This window comes from Peromyscus californicus, unplaced genomic scaffold (genome assembly GCF_007827085.1).
Source record: "Peromyscus californicus insignis strain IS unplaced genomic scaffold, ASM782708v3 Scaffold_6__1_contigs__length_162567912, whole genome shotgun sequence".
Lineage (NCBI taxonomy): Eukaryota > Metazoa > Chordata > Mammalia > Rodentia > Cricetidae > Peromyscus > Peromyscus californicus.
In genome coordinates this window covers 13,117,512-13,140,018 of record NW_026294584.1, presented here as the reverse complement: position 1 = coordinate 13,140,018, position 22,507 = coordinate 13,117,512, and the positions used below count along the sequence as shown (strand labels likewise).

General features: G+C 40.2%; 1 protein-coding gene across 3 annotated transcripts in view; it reads left to right on the top strand.

Annotated features, from left to right (window-relative positions):
• LOC128098531 (ATP-dependent translocase ABCB1) overlaps nucleotides 1-22,507 on the top strand; it is a 165,019-nt gene that overhangs the window by 81,342 nt on the left and 61,170 nt on the right. The window contains exons 2-5 of one of the 3 annotated variants that reach the window (XM_052719764.1): nucleotides 551-592; nucleotides 996-1,066; nucleotides 4,539-4,587; nucleotides 15,132-15,291. In XM_052719764.1, coding sequence (XP_052575724.1) covers nucleotides 1,002-1,066; nucleotides 4,539-4,587; nucleotides 15,132-15,291 — 274 coding nt within the window. In that variant the 5' untranslated portion in view covers nucleotides 551-592; nucleotides 996-1,001. The remainder of the gene's footprint in view (nucleotides 1-550; nucleotides 593-995; nucleotides 1,067-4,538; nucleotides 4,588-15,131; nucleotides 15,292-22,507) is intronic. The other 2 variants (XM_052719762.1, XM_052719763.1) reach the window with 2 other exon arrangements.

The following is a 22,507-nucleotide window of genomic DNA, read 5'->3' as shown; positions in this document are numbered from 1 at the left end:
AAGCCGATGTACCGGAGAAACTGAAACATACTAAAGAAAAGCACCTGCACAGGGATTCTCTTCAAGGAAGGGAACTAGGCAGGGTCTGCACCCATTGTTTAATTGACTATTAGACGTTATACATAGAATATGTCACGTGCAGAAGGCCAAGTGCAGATCTACACACACTCAACTAACTCTATATATGGACGCATGTGTGGCCTTGTAGAGAAGCGACTCTTACAAGTGTGTCTCTGATGATTCGGGGTATGTGAGTTTGTCAACTCGACCTTTGCGAGGGGAAACCAGACAGCGCGTTTCATCTAGAAGTCCAACCTGTTTCGCAATTTCTCCTGCAATAATCCTTGAGTCAAGCTGGGCCGGGAGCTGGTTAACCTCCTGGTCAAGCTCTCTGACTGGGCGGGACTTCGCCTGGGCGTAGGTTGAGCACACCAAGTGTACTCTCCTGTCCTCAGAAAACCCAGGCTCAGTCAAGCAGCGGTTTGCAGGAGCTTCTGCCCCCATCTTCCCAGGCTCCGCTAAACTCAGGGTCGCTTCTTCCAAATTCCAGGTTTTGGCGGACTTTGCAAAGGAAAGCCGAAGGTAGAGACAGGTGAGGTGGACGGTTTCCAGGAAGGGTCGGCTGCTCGGGATGCCCGAGTCTGGTTCGGGGTGGGGGGCAGGAGCCTCGGAAGTCTGTGGGGACCGAGTGGCGACAGCCCCAGTCGCTCCGGGAATCCCCGACCCGGTGTTTACGGCGCCAGCCCCGCGCTGTGGATCCTGCTGCCCAGCTCCGAGCAGGGCGGGCCGGCAGGATCTAGAACCCAGCACCCGGTCCACGTGGGTGACCCGGGAGCTCCCCGGATCCCCGGGGTGAGTTACCTCCAGGCCCGGTCCTGCCAGCATCAGGGCGGGGCTCCTCCTCCCCGCTGGGCTCCCCGCGGGGCAGTGAGGTCAGCCTAGGCTCTGGACCCTGCGGGCAGGTATTTGGCTGATGAACTGTGGTTTCTCCCCAGGTCGTGATGGAGCTTGAAGAGGACCTTAACGGAGGAGCAGACAAGAACTTCTCGAAGATGGGCAAAAAGAGGTAGCCAGATTGTTTCACTTTCATACTTGACATGTCTTGTACATTTGAGCAATTCGTTTGTAGCCTCCAGCACCGCACTAAATGATTAGTGGTTGCTATTTCAGCCTTCAGAAACATAAACCAGCTACTGGAAGGAACTGGCCTGCTTGGAGCAGTCCTTCAGATGTGTGTGACTGACCGAGGCTCCTGTTCAGCCTCTAGACCAGCCAGCCATGGCTCACACCCTTTTAGTTTTACAACCTCAGTTTTATGAGCACTGTTGATCCTCATACATCTGAACCATATGCTGCTTGGGCTTTTCTGTGGTCCATTGTCTTGCTTCTGATAAAGTAACTCCGTAGATATCGCCTGTTTGTGGCAGAGGAAGAAAGGCAAAAATTACGTTTTGTTTATCTCTCAATGGCTGTTTCTGTATAAAATGGTTGTATTAGCACAGAAAGAAAGAAGCCATATCTTGCATTCAAAATTCTACAAAGGAATATTGCAAGTCTAGAACATACTTATAAACTATCATAGGCAGTCTTCAGTCCCCATAATACCCTTATTGATAGCCTACCTCTATGTCTGACCTAACATTCCTATGACTATGTATGTATTAACCAAACAGATCTCAAGCTTCTATTAACCCACAAGTTAGAATGTCATCAGATAACATCTGAGACCAATAACTTGCTTACCTGATGAACTCACCGAACACATCTAAGTGTGCTGATTTATGGCATTATAATTCATTTTCAGTCCACCAGAAGGGAGAGTAGAAATAAGCTCTCTTTGTGACATACCGGGTTTCTAAATACCATTGCTCACTACATACCTCCATCTGGGCTTGGTCTGAAGCAGACACAACCATGGGACACTTCTGTCCTTTAAGAAAAGCCAGTGTCACAACAAAAGGGGGATTCTAGATTAAGAGATACTAAAGAAACATGACCAACAAATGTGTTGTGTGAGCTCTGACTAAATCAGAGTTCAGTAAAGAAGAAAGAAAGCACACTTAGGAACTTTGTGGGTTGGATTTTAAATAATCTCAACATTGAGGTTAAGTTTCTTAGGTATGATAATGATAGTGGAATATATGAATATTGTAATATTTGTAGCTTAATAGTTTTGCAGAGTATTAACAATTGATAACATATTCTTTGTATGGATAAATATTGTCAAATATTAGTAATTTATTAATCTAGGTGAATTATATACTAACCTTTATACTTTCCTGTTTATTTCATATTTCAGTAATAAAAACTTCAAATAAACAAGGAAGACACATAGTAGAAGGAAAGTAGCCTAACTTTTGCCTTAAAAAAAAGAAAAATAGTTTGCCGGGCATGGTGGTGCATGCCTTTAATTCCAGCACTAAGTTTGAGGTCCAGCCTTATCTGCAGAGCTAGTTCCAGGACAGCCAGGACTACACAGAGAATAGTTTAAAGAATTGCATCCATACACAAACACTTGACATTTGAGTAAGTATGAGGCCATGTGGAAGGAAATGGGAGTGTCCAGTCCTGCATAGATCTTCATTTTGGTATTAGTACCATCTTTTCCTACAGTTCTTCAAACAGAATTTGTTTGTTTGTTTATTTAACAGTTTTTATGGAACTGCTCGTCACCACTGATTTCAATCTGTTCTCAATCTTATGTTTTATAAGGATATAAAGAAGCATTTAGTTTTGTTGACAGAAAATGGTGGACTAGTAATAGTACTACCTGGATTATATGCATATGCATACATTCTTCACAAAAAATGATGTGTTGGTTTTTTGTTTGTTTGTTTCATGGTATTGTTGTTCAACACCAAGGCCCTGAGCACTCTATACAAGTGCTCTAAAATGATGGTTGGCACTTCTGTAAAGATGGTTTGTGCTGATGGGATAGAGAATAATCTAGTAGGGCTGAGAATTGATGTAAAAGTACATTTTCAAGCCATACAATCTTAAAAGTCAGAGGAAGTATCCTACAGCTTGGAGCTTATCCCCGTGACTCGGAAGTTTAAATCTTGGGTTTTGTTCCAGCTGTGGGACTTTACTCTTCTGCAATTTTCTCATCCCTGAAAGAAAGATAAAGTTTGCCTTCCTTAGAATTGTTTACAAATTGCATGGGGAATGCTTACTTAGTGTCTGGGATATTAGTATAACAACTCCAAATAGCATCGGTTTAGAGAATGGAAGCATTAAAAGCGTAGAACTAAGACTCTGCCATTTATGGTTATTGTCCTCTTCTTATCATGGATTCTGGGATACTGAATGAGTCTGCACTGAGAATGAAGTGGAACCAAAGATGTCTGTTTAACAAAACTTCTTCATTTAACAAAACTGAAGATATTTGTGTATAGTACATCCATTGTTCACCTACATCAAGCCAAATGCAAGCAACCTCTGACCTTTTTCTTTAGAAAGCTTATTCTTGGCACTGGGAAGATGGTTCTGTCTGTAAAACGCTTGCCATGCAAGCACAAGGACCTGAGTTCTAACCACAAAAACCCACATTAAAAAAGTCAGGCATGTCATCTGTGCCTGAGATCCTAAGGGTTGGTGACCAGTGGAGCCAAATTAGCAAGAGCCAAATTCAGAGTGTCTGAAAAGTTAAGTGGAGAGTGCTTGTGAAAGGTATTGAATGTGGATTTTTTTAAAAATGCCATTTAGTCCAAAGGAAAAAGCCAATTTTCTTTTTGAACTTAAAAACGCATGTAAAAATAAGGCTTTCTGTTCTAACAGTGTTTCTATGCAGGGACAATGAGACTCAGTATGGTTAGTTTGCCTTTAATCTTAGGTGGCGGTTATGTATAGTGAAAACAGTTTAATCGTTTGCATCTGGGCTCAAAATAAGAATTGACCCTGTATGTCTAAGGATAGCTTTTTGACTGTTTACAGAGCATCTTTTCTAGGTTGTATTTCTTTCTATAATGGTTCACTTAGTGCTGCAGCTAACCTTTCACAATTAGATTTCCTCCTAGGCTGATTGAATTACTCTGTGTGTTAGGCTGGTTGTGTGAAGCATCTGAGCATCACTGTGCTCTATTCGGAAAGAGCAACATTCAGTCTATAGATAGGATGCCTATCACCACCATTACTCAAATGACACTCAAGGTGGTCAATACTAAAAGCATGAATAATTTTGTAATTGGAATAAAAAAGCAAAACTTTCCTTTTAGTATGTGTTTTTCTCATTGTAAAAAGTGTGTGTGTGTGTGTGTATACACACAATGTGGAAAATTAAGAAATATCTAAGGTACAAAGAACATATTTATATAAAGATTCTAATTCTCATCAATAACAACACACTGATAGATTTCTAAGATATATGCAAACATATTTACATTTAAACTCATCAATATCATACTATTATGTTTTTGTTGACTAATATAGACATGAATTTTGTCTTGCTGTTTAACAAAACTCTGTAAATTGATTTAGTAATTGTAAGGTTTTGTATAGTTTTTTTAAAGTTTTGTGTAATTATTCTGCTGTATTTTCAGTAAAAAGGAGAAGAAAGAAAAGAAACCAGTGGTCAGTGTGTTTACAATGGTGAGTTTTGAAATTATTACTAAAATACTTTCAAATTTATCTACTCCTTTTGTCCCCTAAAGAAGAGATAAATCATCTGTTACAGTATTTCCTTGGAGACTATCGTAATGAGGAGGTAAAGCTAGATTAAAGTTCTCCTGTTTTCAAGGGAAGACTGTTTATAATTTGACTTATGAATTGTGGTTTAGTAAGCACACCTTCCTGCCTAGATTTCAGTATTCTCTTTGTGAGTTAGGTCTCTTTGATCTATGGTCTCCATAGACAGCTTTCCTCTTCATGATCTCTGCCATCTGGTTATGGGACACGGGTACATTGCATAACATTTTTAATGTCCCTTACATCCTGGCAGGGTCAAAGTACCAAATACATATAATAATAAAAGGTAGCAATGGCTTATTTATTACTATGATTTAGCATATGCCATTATTATTCTGTGCTGAATAGCTGAAAATGTAAAACTTGAAAAATTAAGTAACTATTGAGTTTTCTGGTTGCATACTAGTTGTTTGAAAGCATTTTTAAAAACTCACTTGGAATATGACAGGAATTTTATAGGTGTGGCTTTTTTAAAATGATCTCTGTTTCCTTGAACACTTCCTTTTTTCTAAGGGTTCATGCAAATTTACATGAACTGTTCCAGGCACCAGAACCTGGGACAATGCTCAACCAATTGAGTCTTTCAGCACTCTCCTTATAATTCACCCTTTCCACACTAGACGTGTCATGAAGTGTGGAGGACTGGAAGAGTGCCATGTAAAGTGCATCTTTGAACATTCAATATAAAAATAGATTTAGGTAGGAAAACAGTTTCATGCCTTGCACTGAAGACTCTGGTTATCTTAGACCATCGATATCTTCCGCTGCTTACATGTGTTCTTGCTATGGCTCCTTTTGTTACACATCTCCACCCCTCTTTTTGCCCTTGTCATTATTATTGCTGGTGGTTTTAATTTGAGATAGCAGCTCAAGTATCTCGGTTTCTAACTCCCTGTGTAGTTGAGGATGACCTTGAATTCATGATCCTCCTGTCTCTACCTCCAGAGTGCTGAGATTGCAAGAATCCCGCACAGGTCATCACAGAAATAATTCTTGAATGACCAAATGACAGCTTTTTTGGTTTAGATTTTATTCTTCTTTTTAAAGATTTCATTCTTATACTTTTACATAGGAGGAAACTTACGTTAAAGTTGGATTCATTCTTGAAATTTAATTTATGTAGTTACTTTGATATCGACATGGTTCTCTCTTAGGTTTAGGTTTTTGTTGTTGTCCTGTTTGTTCTGTTTGGTGGCAGGGATCCACTCAGGCCTTTTGTGCATGCGGAGCATACGCTGCCAGAAAGTTCTTTCTTTATCCCCGTAGTTTACTTCTTGTGGTTTATAATTGTGGTTATAATTTCTTAAAGACTTGAGAGTTTTATATTTCAGAAAATGTACCCTAACTACTATATAGAGTTAGTGCTATCAATATTGAATTCAAGTCACACTGAGAGAGAGAGAGAGAGAGACAGACAGACAGACAGACAGAGACATATACATACAGACATGCAAATAAAGAGTTTGAATGTGAAGTAGCAATAATCTCACATGTATAGCAATATGTACTAGACATTGTTATAATTACTTCCCATACAAACTCATTTAATCCTTAAGCATTTTCTTGCCCCCAAATACCTAGTAAGGTGAGGATGAAGGGCAGGTACTCTAAACCTTTTTAAGAAGTGCTGTACTTCTTAGGTGTTGTTCTAGTAACACTGATGAAAAGCAACATGTGGAAGAAAGGATTTATTTCATATTTTAGCTTATAGTCCATCACTGAGGGAAGACATGGTAGGAGCTTGAAGCAGAAGCCGTGTTAGAAAGTTGCTTACTGGCTTGCTCCTAGTTCACATACTTTTCTTACAGCCTAGATCCACCTGTCTAGGGATGGTGCCTCTCACAGTGGGCTGAGTCTTCCTATATCAATTAGCAATCAAGAAATTGCCCTATAGATGTGTTCATAGGCCAGAAATCCGACTGAGGCAGTTCTGCAGTTTGGTTCCCTCTTCTTGGATATGTCAGGTTGACAACCAAAATTAGCCAATACAGGCATCTTTCTCTTGTCCCAAAACACTGATGTAGAAAACTGAACCCTAACCTCTATATAAAACCTATAAACGTAGGGATATAATCAGAAGGTTTTAGGGTAAAATTCTAATACTATTGCAATGCTTATTAGTAGTTTCTAGGTAAAAGTAAAACGTGTGTGTTGGGGATTTCAAAGGACTCTGAGTCTAATGACTTACTAGGGTGACTCAGAACTCAGAATGTTGCCATACTCACAGCTAAGATTGGGTAATGTACTCAGCAATAATCCCGTCTTAGATAAACCTCATTGGCTATGAAAAGCTGCAGTTAAGATTTATTATAGCAAAAGAATGCAAAGCAAAACAGTAATGGCAAGAGTCACATGGAGTGAGGTTCAGAAGAAATCAGACACAAGCTCCCCGAGTCACCTACTCAAAACACCCATTTCCCCAGCAAGGAGCTGTACGTTGTAACAGCAGATGCACAATGCTTTCTGTCAGTGGGGTGCTTCAGCGACAGTGCCAAGGTTTTCACCAGGGCCTGGCTATTAAGAAACCCTCTATCTGGTAGGTACCAAAATTGTAGATTCATAAAGAAAGCAAGTCATTCAGCGAAATCCACACTCAAACTGGCCACAGTTACCAGCTGCAATGATAGAACCTTCCCAGATTCACGTTCTAGATGCCAACCAAGCACCAATCTTTCAAGTAGTTTTTTCTAAATATTTCTGGACTCTTTCTGCTCCCAGAGTTAATTTACATTTGCTAGGAGAACTTACAGGTGTGGAGAGAATAGTTACAAAGTTTAACAACTCACTCAAAATTTATACTAGGTTTCACTTTATGTCAGGCCTCATTTTAGTCTTTTCAGAAACACAAATGTAGAATTGACTTGAAATCAAGTGGGGAAACTGGGAAAGTGGAAGTAAGTAAAAGCAGGAAAAACGTAAGTTGTCTGCAGTTCCTACAAAGTGAACTCCTCAAAGATTACATACTCTGTTATCATTTGTGGCAGATTTAACTCTAAGCTGCATTGTGCATCATATTAGTCCCCATTGTTCTGAACAGACAATACTATCCGTGTCAGGAACCAGCCTTTGTAAGTACCTTCCATGCATTATTTGATTTCAGTTTGTGCTGGTCAAGCTCCTCTTATCCTTATGCATTGCTGGGCAAAATGCACACGTAAGAAGTTAAGTACTGCAGGGCAGTGGTGGCACATGCCTTTAATCTCAGCACTCGGGAGGCAGAGGCAGGTGGATCTCTGTGAGTTTGAGGCCAGCCTGGGCTACAGAGTGAGTTCCAGGAAAGCTACACAGAGAAACCCTGTCTCGAAAAACTTAAAAAAAAAAAGAAAAAAAAAAAAGAAGAAGAAGAAGTTCAGTACTGAACTGTAAGTCACGGTCACCTGTTATAATGGAAGGCCCAACTTTTGTCCATCTATGCAAGTAAATGATTACTTTTAAAAACTGTAATTGTTTATGACAGCTTATGATTGGTTAAAATGTAACCTCCCTGAAGCTGAAGAGTTCTTTGTTAATGCTGTTATCTTATGACCATCTGTCATTGAAGACTTTGCCGCCTGTCTTAGAGTCTTCCTTTCCAATCCTGATCCTCTTACTCACTCAGTGACTTTTATTGTTGTATGAGTAACCACTCCTTGACCTCTATAACATTAACCATCTTGCAAACCTACCTGAATTTGGATCTGTTCACTCTGTTTTTCATGTTAAAACACTGATGCCCAGTTTCTGTGGCGTGCTTGTTTAGGCAAAGTCTTACTGTGTAGTCCAGGCTGGCTTGAAACTAACTCATATTCCTTCTTCCTTAGTAGAGGTAATGTGATTAGCCACCACACCCGATTCTTACAACACATCACTTACTTGAACTTTGGTTCCCACCTATTTGCCCTTTCTAGGCCCGGCATTGCTATTATGGTCCTTTTTCTTCCATATCCCCGTCTGTGTGAGTGGAATTTGCTACGTTGTCAAGTCTCTTCCATCTTTGTTGCCAATTAGCTTGAATGTTTTGGGATTTGGTTTCTACTCCTATCACTTACTCAATTTAGTGGACATTTGAAAACTCTGTCTGACCTTGAAGCTGCTCTTGTCACTGGCCACCACATTGTTTCTGTGATGACATGGTGTGGTTTTTTCCCACCTCTGGCTTCTGGAGTCACCTTTGCCTTTTTGGAGTTTCTCAATCCTTTATCCCCTGAATCACTGACGATGTTGACATTCATCTGCTTCTACACAGACATTTTCAAATTATGTTTTGATCCTCAAGCAGAACCTTCTTCCTCATTTCTCTGTCTTCTCTGCACTTACAATGATATTCCTTACCAATTGATAACATTCCTCCTTTGCCAGCTTCGTTTACCTACGCTCGAGTCATGCTTCTATTTTAGTAACCTTGTAAGCCCAGACTCTATAGTCTTTGACTCAGTTACAACATCCCCACCCATACTCTTCCTTTGTCAATTATACTAGGGTGAGGACCTTGGTCCTCTCCTTCTAAGACAGCATCTGTCTATGATGTCGTAAGCTCAAATGTATCAGTTTCAATTACAGTTTCTGATTCTTTCTAAGGAAAGTTTGCTCCTTTATTGTCTCTCTTTTGGCACTGTGATTCATTTTTATTGCTACCACAGAAAATACCACTAGACAGGTTGAAGACAAACAAATTTATGCTCTTCCGGTTCTGGAGTGAACTAAAATCAAGGCATCAGGAGGCTTGCGCTCCTTCTGGAGGTTCGTTGGAATGTGCTTCCTTCCCATTTTGAACTTCTAGGGGGCAATTACATCTCTGTGTCCCCTCCTTGTGTCGCTCTAGCCTCTGAGCACCCTCCTGCCTTGGAAGCACCTCTGTGATTACAGTGGGTCTACCTGGATGCCCCAGGATAATCTTCCCAAATCCATAACACCTGCGGTCTCTTTTATCACGTCAGACAAAGCAAGAAAGCATATTCACAGACAGGGTCCCAGGGTTAGACTGCACACATGTTAGGAGTGACATCCATTTGTCTCTCGTTCCTAGCAAGGCTTTATTCTCTCGGCCACTCTTTCTTCTAGCATCCATGCTCCAGTTTGGTTCTTCTCAACATCTACCTGTCAGAGTCATATGGGAACATCAGTCCCTCCCTTCAAATGTTCTACAGCTTTTCTTCTCTGCTTAAGGGTTGTAATGCTTTTTCCTTTTTCCTTAAGGGAAATTTCGGAGTGAAAAAACCAAGCCGTTTTCTAATACACAAACCACTTATAGTATGGCCTGTCTTATTTATGAATTGACCACAGAAAGATCTTCCGCCCTCTCTGTTCTTACTGTAGTGTTTGCTCCTTAATGTATACCAGCCTCGTGTCTACCCAAGCATCTTTGCATGTGCTCTTCCGACCTGAATGCTTTTTTTAGAGATCCCTACATAATAAACTGCATCCTTCCTGTGGCTGTTCCCTGACCTACCAGTCTAAACTCACTGACCTGTCAGTCACCGTCTCAGTCTGAAGTTATAGCCTCTAAATGCTTAACCACTTCCTCACTTCTGACATTTCTTCTTCCTGAATGTGTGCTCATGAGAGTAGGGTGTTTTTACATCTTGTTCCTTTTTGTTCCTCAGAGGTCTAGAACAGTGCTGGAGACCTAATAGGTACCTAGATACTGAGTGGATAGTGACCGTATCTATTTCTAATTAGCAACTGCACACGTTGTATGCTTTCTAAGGACGGGTGACCCGTGTTGTCCACTGTTATTGCCAGTATTTAAAACCAAATGTGAATCGTAGTATATCTTGTTAAAGAAATTTAAAATGTTGAATGAGTGAATGAACCCAGTGACCTTCCTCTCTAACCCAGGGGTCACAGTAGGGTCACATTGCTAACCATGCTGTGAACATTGTCTCAGCTCCTTGCCTGCCTGTGCCGTCCACCTTTTCCCTGGGATGGCTTGCCTTCAGTCTTCAATACCGGTTACCTTTGTTTGTGTTTGTGGCTTACTTTCTCTGTCCTTTCTGCCAGCCTCTAACCAAATATTTTTCAGCTCCTTTTTATTTTAAAGGCCTTCACCTATAGCCAGTTAATACCTTTATCCAGTCTTATGTTACACCTGATATGTTACAACTTTGTCTGCTTAGTCTTTGACTGTAAATTCTTATTGTTATGTTTGCAAACTAATTATAGTAATGGGATATTTTATGTTTCATACTACCTTCTTGATAAAAAGTTTTTGTATTGCATTGTAATCTTTGTAACAGGTGTGTGAATTTATTTTAATTTTATAAATACCAAACCTGAGGCTCAAATTCTTTAAATTATAATATAATTACATAATGTCCCCCCATTCCATTTCCAGCTCTGTGTGCCAGTCCCTCAGTTTCCTGGCCTCCTGGCCAAGTTGCTTTGTAAATATACATCGACATATAAATACAACCACTGAGTCCATTTAGTGTTGTTTGTGTGTACATGATGTCAGGACTGACCACTTGGGATTGGAGAACCAATTAGGGGTTCATCCCTGAGAAAGATGAATTCTCCCTCTCTCAGCAGTTCTTAGCTGTCTATAGTTCTTTGTCTGGAGGTGAGGTGAGACTTTCTCCATCCACATTAGCATGTTTATTAGTGCTGTCCTTGTTCAGGTCTAAGTCTAATTGAGTACGTTCCCCTGTCATTACTAGGAGACGCAACCTCACAGCAGATTCCCTGCTCTTATAACTCTTACAGTCTTCTGTCCCCTCTTTGCAATCAATGTCCCCTGCGAGACTCGAGGTTTCTAAGAGATCCTCTACTCGCCCGTCTCTTTCCTCATAAATTGTAAAGTTTAGACATTTGATGGAGGCTTTCATCCTACTCAACATTTTGTTACTACTTTCCTCAAATCTTATTCTTTCTTCCAGAAGTCACAGAGAAATAAGACAAAGCTGACTTACCTTTCTATGTCTGTTGCTAGAATTCATTCTTGGCTCATTTATTCCAGTCTGAGATGAAGAGAAATACCTCTCCATGCTTTGGAAACCATCTTCTCTTTCTCAAGTTTTACTTTGTAAAATTTCAAATATAAAAGGATACAATAGGAAACTTCACATTCATACACCCACCATGTATTGCTAATAATTATTAGCATATCGCCATGTCATGTTTCAGTTACATCCACAAATTTCATGGTATTTCATATATAGTCTTCTCATTTTATTCATTTCAAAGGGTTTTCTGTAAAACTTTTCCTGAAAATATAATGTATTTACCCTATTTAGCAAAATGAGCAATACTTTCTTAATATGAAAATTTTTATGTTCAATTTTCCAGATTATCTAATAATTATGTTTTACAGTTGATTTATTCAAAATAAGACATTTGGTGACATCCTTTGTTGTTTTCTCTTTAGAATGGCCTGAAAGGGATGCTCCAGTGGCCTGTAGAATGTCCTACCTGCTAGTCTAGTTATGTGACTCCCCTGTGACATCATTGGACTTTATTTTCCATGCTTGGCTTTTCCTATATAGAAGTTACATCTAACTGTTCTATTGCATTCATATGAAACATTTTTAGTAAAAAAAATTAAATAGGGGAATTTTGTATCCTTTATGACTCATGACTCTAAAAACATCAAAATCAAGGTATTCCCCACTATTTATGGTGCTCTCTGATCACTTGTTTAATGTGATGATGACAGCTCGTATACCCTCCTCCAGCAATGAAAAGGAATCCTACGGCATCCAGGGATTATCTTGCTTCTCTTACTAACTTTGATTTCTATAGATGATACCCTTTCCCAGGTTACTGAAATAATTACTTCCTGTATTTTGTAGGCTCTCACCCCTGTTTACTTCCTGTGTTTTTACCTCTTGTCTCTTTGTCTGGCTTACTCAGGGCATCCTGAGTAGTCCCATCGGCATTGCACCACAATCTGCTAGTTACCTTTTCTCTTCCTTTTTTTTATCCCAAGGTCAAGAGAAGTTAACATTCTATTTCTGTAGCTTTGTGTCCAGGTATGTCTTTACTCCGTGCATCCCTTTCTCTTTCTACATGACCTCATCCACTCCTGTGACGACTGCCTCAGATGGCGAGGGTTTTACATCCTGGATAAGAATGCAACCAGCACTCGAGACTTTCCTACTCTCCATCCTTTCAAACACTTGACTCTTCCAGCTCCCCCATCTCCTTGAAGGGTCCCTCTTAGTTAATATGCTTTATTTTTGTGCTTTCATAAATGAAACCTCTAACTTGAGCAACTTTAATCTTCTCAAAGCCCATCTGAATCTATCTTGCTTCGGCTTGCTTTTCTTTCCGGCTAGAATGCCTTCCATCTTGCTTCTAAACATCTGCTCTCCCTTCAAAACTAGGAGGGATTTACTCTGATGGATTTCCACAGGAGAGAAAATTGGCTCAATTTCATGTCTGCTCTTTACACTTGCTGCCAAAGCATGCCGAGTGCACACAGCCTGTACTGTTTCCTTTGTCTTCCTCCTGCCTTCAAGCTTTCTGAAGTTAGGTATCTTTGGTATATACTCTGCGGCTCATATCTGTCATTGAGTTAAACAGTCAGGAAGTATTTCCACACATCGCCTCCCTTGTTTTGATTTTGGCCAATGAGAAGTTCTAGAGGTGGAATATTGATGATGGTGATGATGAGTGAAATTTTTGCCTATCAATTATCTTACCTTCTTATTCTGAAGAATATGATATTTGATGTATTTAATAAATTCTTTTAAAAAAGATAATTTCTATCAAGTAGTGGTAGTGTATGCCTTTAATCCCAGCACTCAGGAGGCAGAGGCATGTGGATGGATCTCTGTGAGTTTGAGGCTAGCCTGGTCTACAAAGCTAGTTCTGGGACAGTCAGGGCTATACACAGAAACCCTGTCTGGAAAAAATAAAAAAACAAAAAAGGTAATTTCTACCTATTTATTACTCTATATTTTTTTTAAGGGAGAAGACAGTTGCTTGCACAAAATAAGGAATGCACTGGCGACCTTTAGCCTGTGGTTCAACCAAACATGAAATATGCCCAGACACTATTCTTTGCTTTCCTTCAGGGTTTAATTTGTAAAGAAGATGATGTTTTGAAAATTATGCCATTAACTCACACTTAATCTCATTTGGTTACATTTTTAGTAGCAAGAAATAATTTAAAGACAGATACCTAAGAACTGTAATATTTAATATGTTTTTTTTATCCCAAGCCTTAGCTTTCACTCAGTGTTTCCTGAAACGTGCCTTTGTTTCGGCCCCTGCTGTATGGAGTACCTTTCCGTGCTGCCAGAGCTCCTTGACTTCTTGTCTTTCCTTTCAGCTCTTCGCTCCACTTCACCATTGCTGAGCATCTGGAGGGCTAGTTCTGTCTCATTCTGAAGTCGATATAAGCTTTAAAGTCTTGGTTTCTGTTTCTGTGTTCCCAGATCCCTGGTCTTTACTTTGGTTCCCATTTTCTGCCTAGAGCTAAGAATTTTTACCTGATTTCCCCCCTGTGTTAGAAAGCTCTTGACTACAGCTACATGGCTACACATGACAACCACCTGCTTCCGAGTCTGTCCTGTAGACTCTCACGGGCAGTTTGTGCTATTGCCTGATCCCTGCTCTTCATGCTTCTTTCATTTCCTGCTTAGACTTTTTACCTGGTTTCCCTCCCATGATTACAGACATGCTACCTGGAGATAAATGGTACATTATATGACAACCGTTTTTCTTAGAGATTATCTACAGGCTCTTGCAGTTAGCTCGGTACTTTCTATTTTCATTTTCTCGTACTTTTTTTTCTTTCAGATTCGTGTTTCTTGAGTCATTCTGCCCCCTAGACAGACCCTGGGCTTACTTACCCTTTCTTATGATATTTATCCTCCATCACTTTTTGGATTCAGATAAGCCTTGCTTTCTTCTTGTATCTTGCCTATGATTAGAGAAATGGTGCTAATCTGTAGTAGTCATTCAGTATGACCATATTTTACCTCTTAGAGAAAAATGTTCTTGGGAAATATTCATCCAAGTAATTATTTTTCTTTTTCAAGTATGTTGAAGCTACTTTATAGATATAATAATACCATTTTGCAACAGATCTTTAATCAAAAACAATTTTAAAAATTAGTAAAATGTTTCCTCACTGGTGTCTTCAAGGGGCCTTTGGCATTCAGGACTTTTTCCATGAACTAAAAAGTGGTCTCTAGTCTTAGAAACTGGAGCAATAGTCCTGATATCTCTGATATTATCTCATGAGCAACTTTTATAGTTCTCTCATATAAAAAGAGAAGACAGGCTATTCCAATATGAAGAATTAAGACAGAACTCAATAAATGAATCAAATGCCCATTTTCTTTTTAATCAAGCTATTGCAGTAAGAGGGTAGAGGGCAAAGAGGCAAAGTCAAGAGGATAGGTAGCTTGGACTAGTAGCTAGTAGTCTGAAAAAAAGTTTTGATTTGAAAGAGGTTTTGGAGGTAGAGGGAAACATCTGTGGAAATTACCCATGCCCATGCTCTTATTTTCCTCTCTTTGTAGTTTCGCTATGCAAGTTGGCTAGACAAGTTGTACATGCTGGTGGGAACTCTTGCTGCTATTATCCATGGAATTGCACTCCCACTTATGATGCTGGTGTTTGGAGACATGACAGACAGCTTTGCAAATGCAGGAAACTTCCTGCCAAACACTACTAATGAAAGTAAGTATTGTTTGTGGTACTGATTGTGTTGGAAACTTGCAAAATTCACTAACCTAAAGTAATTCTTTGTGGGGTCTTAATAAGGGTACACTGTGTTCAGTGGTCCAGGTGGTAGAGCGTGTGGACTCCAGCTCATCCCTGTAGTGAGCTTCAGAAGATGATACAAGCATTAGAGTAACCAGTGGAAGTGCTGACAGAGATATGTAGAAATAGAGAGGGGGACCTCTGAAGTAAGAAATATCCCATAAAGCTTCAGGGAGAAGTACACGAATCTCATCAGGTCCTTGAATGGAAAGCTGAGATCATTAGCGAGGCTGTGGCAGATTGACTGTGGGTGAAAGAGAAAATTCTAGAATGATTCTAAAGCATTTAGCCTGAGAAACTAGAAGAACATAATCATTCTTAAATAAGATGAGAAAGATGGGAGTCCAGTAGATTTTAGCAGTAGCAAATACCAGCAATTGTGTTTTGTATATTGTTACAGGTTAGGCTTTCTGGGAGCAAATCCAGGAATGGAGAAATGGGACCAAGAAAAATATAAAGAGGTTTGTTAGAAAGGATTTGTGAGAAAGGGTGAGAGCCAGTGCTCAGGAAATGTTTGCATAAGATAGGTGCAACAGTTATCCTCAAAAACAGGAAGAGGTAGAGAATATTGAGTGTCAGAGTCCAAAAGTGAGTACCCGAGGAGGTGGACTGTGAGGAAGTTCCTGCCCTTACTGGCCTCAGGTTCTGAATCTGAATTGTAGACATTTTGTCCTTGGGATCAGGTGTGCCTAGTAAATCTTTAACTTTCTTGTTCTTGGTGTAATTAGAAGGGCACATGGGATTCCTGCTTCCAAATTGGCAGGGATTTTTTCCCAAAGAATAATTTTGTTTAGAGAAGCTACCATTGTACACATTTCCATCCTTTACCAAAGCCCAAACAAAATTTCCCAAAGGGAAAGGCATTGATAGTGAGAAACATTAAAAATGAAAGTTAAAAGGTGCTGGAGAAGTGTGGTCTGCAATGTTGAAATGCCAGCACTTTGTCAAGCAGCAACGGTTACCATGCAGTCCTCACCAATGGATAGCACAGAAACCTGCATATATTATATTTTCATATGCATACATACCCATGATAAAGTTTAATTTGTAAATTAAGTACAATATGAGATTAATGACAAAAATAATAGAATAAATATAACAATATACTACATTCAAAGCTATGTGAATGGTCTCTCTCTCTTTCTCAAAATACCTTACAGTGTTGTTCTCATACACCCCCTTCCTCTTGTGGTGACGTGAGATCTTACAGTCTCATGGTCGATTGCAGGAAACTGAAACCACAAAAAGTCTAAATGTGGTGAAGAGGTCTTGCACTTCAATTTTCTCATGATTTTGAAAGTAAGAAATTTGCTTCATAGGAAACAAGATGAGAACAGGAAGGTGAATGGGCAGTTGAAAGAATCCGCATGTTACACACTTGATTGGGGAACAACAGATTAATAGCTCTAAGATTCAATCTTTAGGCCATTTCAGCCAAGCAGAGATTGAATTCTTACTAAACGAAACTACTCAAAGGTTTACAGCTCAGTTTCCATACAGGTGGGGAAAATATTATGAAGGTATGAGGCCCTAGTTCAGTGGTACACCTAGGATGCATGAAATCCTACGTTCAGTGCCTAGTACTACCCCAAAAAGAAATACCTTGAAAATATATTGATATTTCTTGGCTTATAAAGATACTTCAATGTTTGGAATTTTCTTTTTATTTGATGCTAGGGCTTAAACCTGGAGATTTGCATGTCAACATCTGAACTTTAAGTCTCTGGTGCATGCCGTGGATTCTTTTCCCTGGGAATGGTCATGTAAATATTAATAGGGACATTTATGGAATCTCTGTTAGTTGTCTGGGGTCCTGGAAGCTGCTTCTTTGTAGTCCTAAAGAACCCATAGTTTACCTGAGATAAGGCTACTTCAATTCTGTTAATACAAATAATGATTTGAGCTGGAAATTTTTTTAGTATTTTTGAGTAATGTAAAATTTATATGCTTTTTCCCTGCCCCCATGATATTCAAAGAGCTTGCAAAAATATCTTGTGCAAACATTGAACTGTTGTGTCTCCTTTGTAACTCCCAAGGAAAGTCCTCAATGCCTTCTGAATTCTTTAGATCCTATGTATCTGATACTTTGCAGCAACCTGTGAAGTTGGCTCTCTCGTTGGCTTCTAGTGGAATAATCTCATCTTTAGGGTTCTCTAGCAGCTCAGCAGACATAATGCATGCATTTATGTCATTCCAACCTTACCCAGTGTTTTGTGAAGTCTAAATACAAAGCCAGCTCTACCAGTGTGAGAGCTGTTGACATGCTGTGAACACAGCATGAGGGGCAGCGGTCGAACTTAGCTGTCAATCAACAAATTATCCAAGGGTTACAATTTGATCTTGTTTGGGAAGAGACTATAAGGTAACTTCCTGAAGTTGGAATAACTGACTTCTGATGAGCAACAATCAAGAAAGCATGTCACGGTCATCTGTTTTCCTCTACTGTGACAAACACCTGAAAGAAAGACCTTAAACAAAGGAATTGTCCGATTGATTTCTGCCCACACTTTCAAAGATTTGATTCCGAGTTTATTGGAATTCGTTGCTTTGGAGCTGAGGAAAAGTGGAACTTACAGTGGCAAGAGGGCATGTGGAAGATGGGCTGTTCACCTCCTAGTGGCCAGGAAGTAGCAGATGGAAGGACATTGCGGGGCGGTGGGCAGGGAAGCAGAGTCAGCCCAAGGCCAAGGTACTCTTCAAAGGCATGCTCCCAGGCACTTTACTTCCAGTTTCTTTCCATTAGTCCCCAACCCTAAATGTTTCCATTCCCTCCCCAGAATGTCTTCAAACTGTGAATCCATCTGTAGATTAACCCACAGCTCAGGTTAGGGCTGTCACGATCCATTCATTTCCACCAACAAAGCCTGAGACTTTTTCAGGGACACTTTATGTTATGTCATATTTTATCTAGTGGTCTTTTTTTCCAACTCTATCATGTCTCATATTGCTTTATTTCTCCATCACCTAGACATGAATTGTTTCTGACCTCTTTAAGGACACAATTAACTTTTTCTGACAGGAGTACTACTTATTACTAACTTTACTGAAGAAGCCTCTTATACATAAGGACAGCCAGTGCTATGGCCTGAGTGCTTATGTCCTTCAAAACCACCTGGGACATCCTAACTCTTGCTGTAATGGTGTTGGGAGGCAGTGGCTTAGGTGGTTAGGTCTTGGCAGTAGGATCAGCACCATTATGAAAGTAGCCAGAACAGAACGGTGGGTAGGCCACTCAGCAGGCGCAGCTCTTTAGAGGGAAAAGGAGTGGAGGTGGGAGTTTATGGCTGCCTGATCATCTGTGTCATGGCAGTTAGCCTGCTGAGGGCAGGCTCCCATCTGGACAGGTGTTGGGAGGTGGATCATCTAGGCAAAAGGTTCCGTTTCTTTTGCTTGTGGTTGACAAAGCATTCTGAAATCTGGAATTACAACGTTTTAAAGCTAGAAGGGGCTTTGTGGATCATACATGTCTATGGCCTACTATGCCTTTTCAACCGGAGAGCCCTCTAGGTAAGCGGCATCTGTCTTGAACGCTCACCAGGAAGAAGATCTCAAAGAGAGACAGCCCCAAGTGACAGTAGCAGAAGGGAATCCGGAGCTGGGGTCTCTGCTGCTGGCCTGTTCTTCTACCACCTTCCACAGCGATGGGCTCCCTTTGAGAGTCCAGCCTTCTGTGGACGCTACAGCCTGCATCTGAAGTCTTCCTCATACACAGCTCTGTCTTCCTGACCCCTTCCTATGCTCTCATTCCTGCCTGCTTCTGTCCAGTTCTCCACAGATTGTCACAGCGAGTTTTTCAAAAGCAGAAATCAGTTCACTTCTGTCCCAGTGGCTTCCCATAACATGGAATAAGTTCACTTTGTATTCAGTGGCTTGTGTGACATGCTCTGTTTGTCCCCATTTGTTCCATAAATCTCATTGCTCTTGGACTTCTTCTCCTTCCTGACTTGGAGTGGTTCAGCCCCTACCTGTCTGTCCATGTCTGTGCTTCTCACAGTGGTGTTATAGTTAGCATCACTTCTGTGCTTACCAGAACTTATTACCCGGAAATTGTCTTGTTCATTGGTTTCTCTGCTTGCCTGTTGGGACTTCCTGGGTGGGGAAAAAGCATAAGGGGTAAAAAGGAAGTTCATGGGAAAACTTGGCCAGAGTTTCGGCAATAACACCAAAACTTGGCCAGAGTTTCGGCAATAACACCTTATCTCATGAAATCTGGGACTTAGAGGCTGAAGAATTCCCTGCTAGAACAGTAACCAATGGGATTAGAAAGGGTGGTTCTCCTTCTAGGTGTGCCTAGTGCTGAGAAATGAGACCATGTGAAAGGTGATTTGAAAAATACCCTTTTAATTTATGTTTATAGGAAAGCTTTTTCTCTTCTGAGATTGCTTCTCGAATAGTAGAATTGTTTGTTTCATTATTAAAAAATTGAAGTTTTTAGTTACAAAAAGAGAAAAGAATAATACCTCTAATATAACCTCAATTTATCAGTAAGGAAAAATTACCAATGTATTCATGTCACATACTTTCCCTCTCCTTTTTAGTGCTTTATTATTTTTAAATTATTTCTTTTATTTTTTGAGATTATAATATAATTATACCATTTCTCCCTTTCCCCTGCCCTCTCTAAACCTTCCCATAGACCCCTCCTTGTTCTCTTTCAAATCCAGTCACTTTCTCATAAATTGTTACATACGGACATACCTATTCCTAAATACATACATTCGTGTCACATAATTTTTACTTACACTTTTCCTAAGTGCTCAGTAATTGACATTTCTAAACATTCTGAAGTACTTCATTAGGATAAAATTGTAACATGATGTGATCTCTAAAGGGCATAGAGTGTAATTTAGTCATGCTGTGTGCACAGTGAAGTTCCTCTGGGGTCTTACTTGATTTTATAGAATCCATTAAACTATTTTTATGTTTAATCTTATGTGACTTAACATTACAAGTAGAAGAATTCTGGGACAGACTATTTTTGATAAATTATCTGGCGTAGGTGGTGGCTTTAGGAGACTACTTGTCCCTCTTTGGAACAAGCTGGGTTCTAGCGACTCAACTAGCTGAGCATGGGGATAAAAAGAGAAAATACAGCCCAGTTCTTCTCAATTTACACCCAGGAGAATGAGAGGGGACAGATACAAGCAGTCATATTTCCATTCTACATTGACTTAGCAATTTTAATCATGTGTCAATTGCTATGGAATTCTGTGACAAGGTGAGGCACTATGCCAAGGCAAAGCCATTTGAGAAGCGGTCATTTTTTGGCTTATTTGTGAAGGAGGGGTGTTTTCTTGGAGGGAAAATATAGTAAAGAATAAAGAAAATTTAAAAAGTGCCGAAGAAAACTTAGATGACTACTTAGAGAACAGCAAATTCCTCGGCATGCTCAGAAGTGGGCTCTGTGGAATTAGAAAAGCCCTGCCAGGTGGGAATGATGAAGTACCATGAGTGCAGGCTAGAAATTTATGTAGTGAATGTGATATTTCAGAACCCAAGGGTGCAAAAAAAAACCCTTTTATTTTATACAACACAATTTAAATTCTGAGACCCTCTATATCTCACGTGGCAGTTGTTTAGGGAAGCTTAGATGTCTTAGCTCTTACCTTCCACTGGCTGCTGCCTGAGAGATCAACATATATGCGTTCACTAGACTGATACTGGGGAGTGAACCAAGGCTTCACGCATGGACAATCTCTACCACTGAGATACACTCTAGCCCCACAACGTAACTTCAGGTGAGAGGGCCAAATGATGTTGGCACTATCTACGCAGGAACTGACTCAAGCTTTTTTGTTCCCCTCTCTTGGGAGCACTGGAATCATTCAACTCCCTCTGAATTTCCCCAGGTCCTGTGGATGTCTTCGCAATGCACTATGCAATCTATTCCTTTTCTGAGGTCTCACTCTGGGGTCTGTGTAGGCAGCCAGACACTGGCTTCTCTTTCCTGGACTATTCAGTGTCTATACTGTCGTGAGTTCTCAACTGTGTCTCTTCTTTAAGGCATGCAGAAAATATTTCTGAATCTTAAAAAGTGGAGCTTTGTCCCATGAATTTAAACAGTATTTGGTTTTGGTCATTTTCCTCCCCAATTCTTAAAGGAAGAGGGTTTGGGTATACAAAAACCAGGAAGACACTTACATATTCCTGTTATTTATTTGTTTATTTCTATGATGGCAGCTCTCTGCTGGAACAGTGTTTGCATAGTTCCATCGCTACAAGAATTAAGAAGAAAGACATGAGGTTAAAAAAAATCTATAAAATCATGTTTAAAATTTCAAGAGGATTCTTCTGTTGTGTATACTATGGAAAGATTGCAAAGGGGTAAATATAGGTATCTGTCACAGATTGTATCCTTTTGTAGTGCGAACTATCACTGAAGATTAGAAATGAAATGGATTATATTGTTATTTCCAAAGGTGAGATGTTATGACAACATGGATGACGTGATCTGAGTGGAAAGAGCAGTTGGGAAGTGTTTGTTACCGTCAAGGATAACACAGCTGTGACTTCATGCTCAAGCCAGTCAGAACCCCAACATGATAGGGGAGGTGCTCAGGAAGCCCCACTCCTAGCTGAGGAGCTGGACCCAGCTGAGAGCTTCTGGGTCAGGACAGTTGATTTTCATTAGGAATTCGAGCCATGAGAGGCAACTTCTGCTCCAGGAGGTGCTCTGACACCCATGCTCATAGAGGCAGTATGGAGTGGACTCAGCAGGCTTTAGTGAGACACATGAAGTTAGGAGGGAAGAGTGGAGGAATAGGGAAGGAATTGAGAGGAGGAGATGGGACAGATGTGATAAAAGCATGTTATCTCCATGTATGGAATTATCAAACAATAAAACACACACATACACACACACAAAAAAAAAAAAAAACCAAAAATACAGTGGAGACCGAGAGCATTAATCATGAGATAGGATGGGTTTGAACATCTCCAGATTCATATTTTGGAATGACAGACACTATAGAAGTGGCTAAGCTCACCCTGGCAAGGCTCATGGAATTCTGGGAAACACTGGTACATAGGAGATAGGGAATGCACAAAGAACCAGTGAAGGAGAACTGAGGCAGGAGAGTAAGAGTGGTGGAAATTAGGAGGGTGAGGCTCCAGCATCCAGGACAGGAGAGCA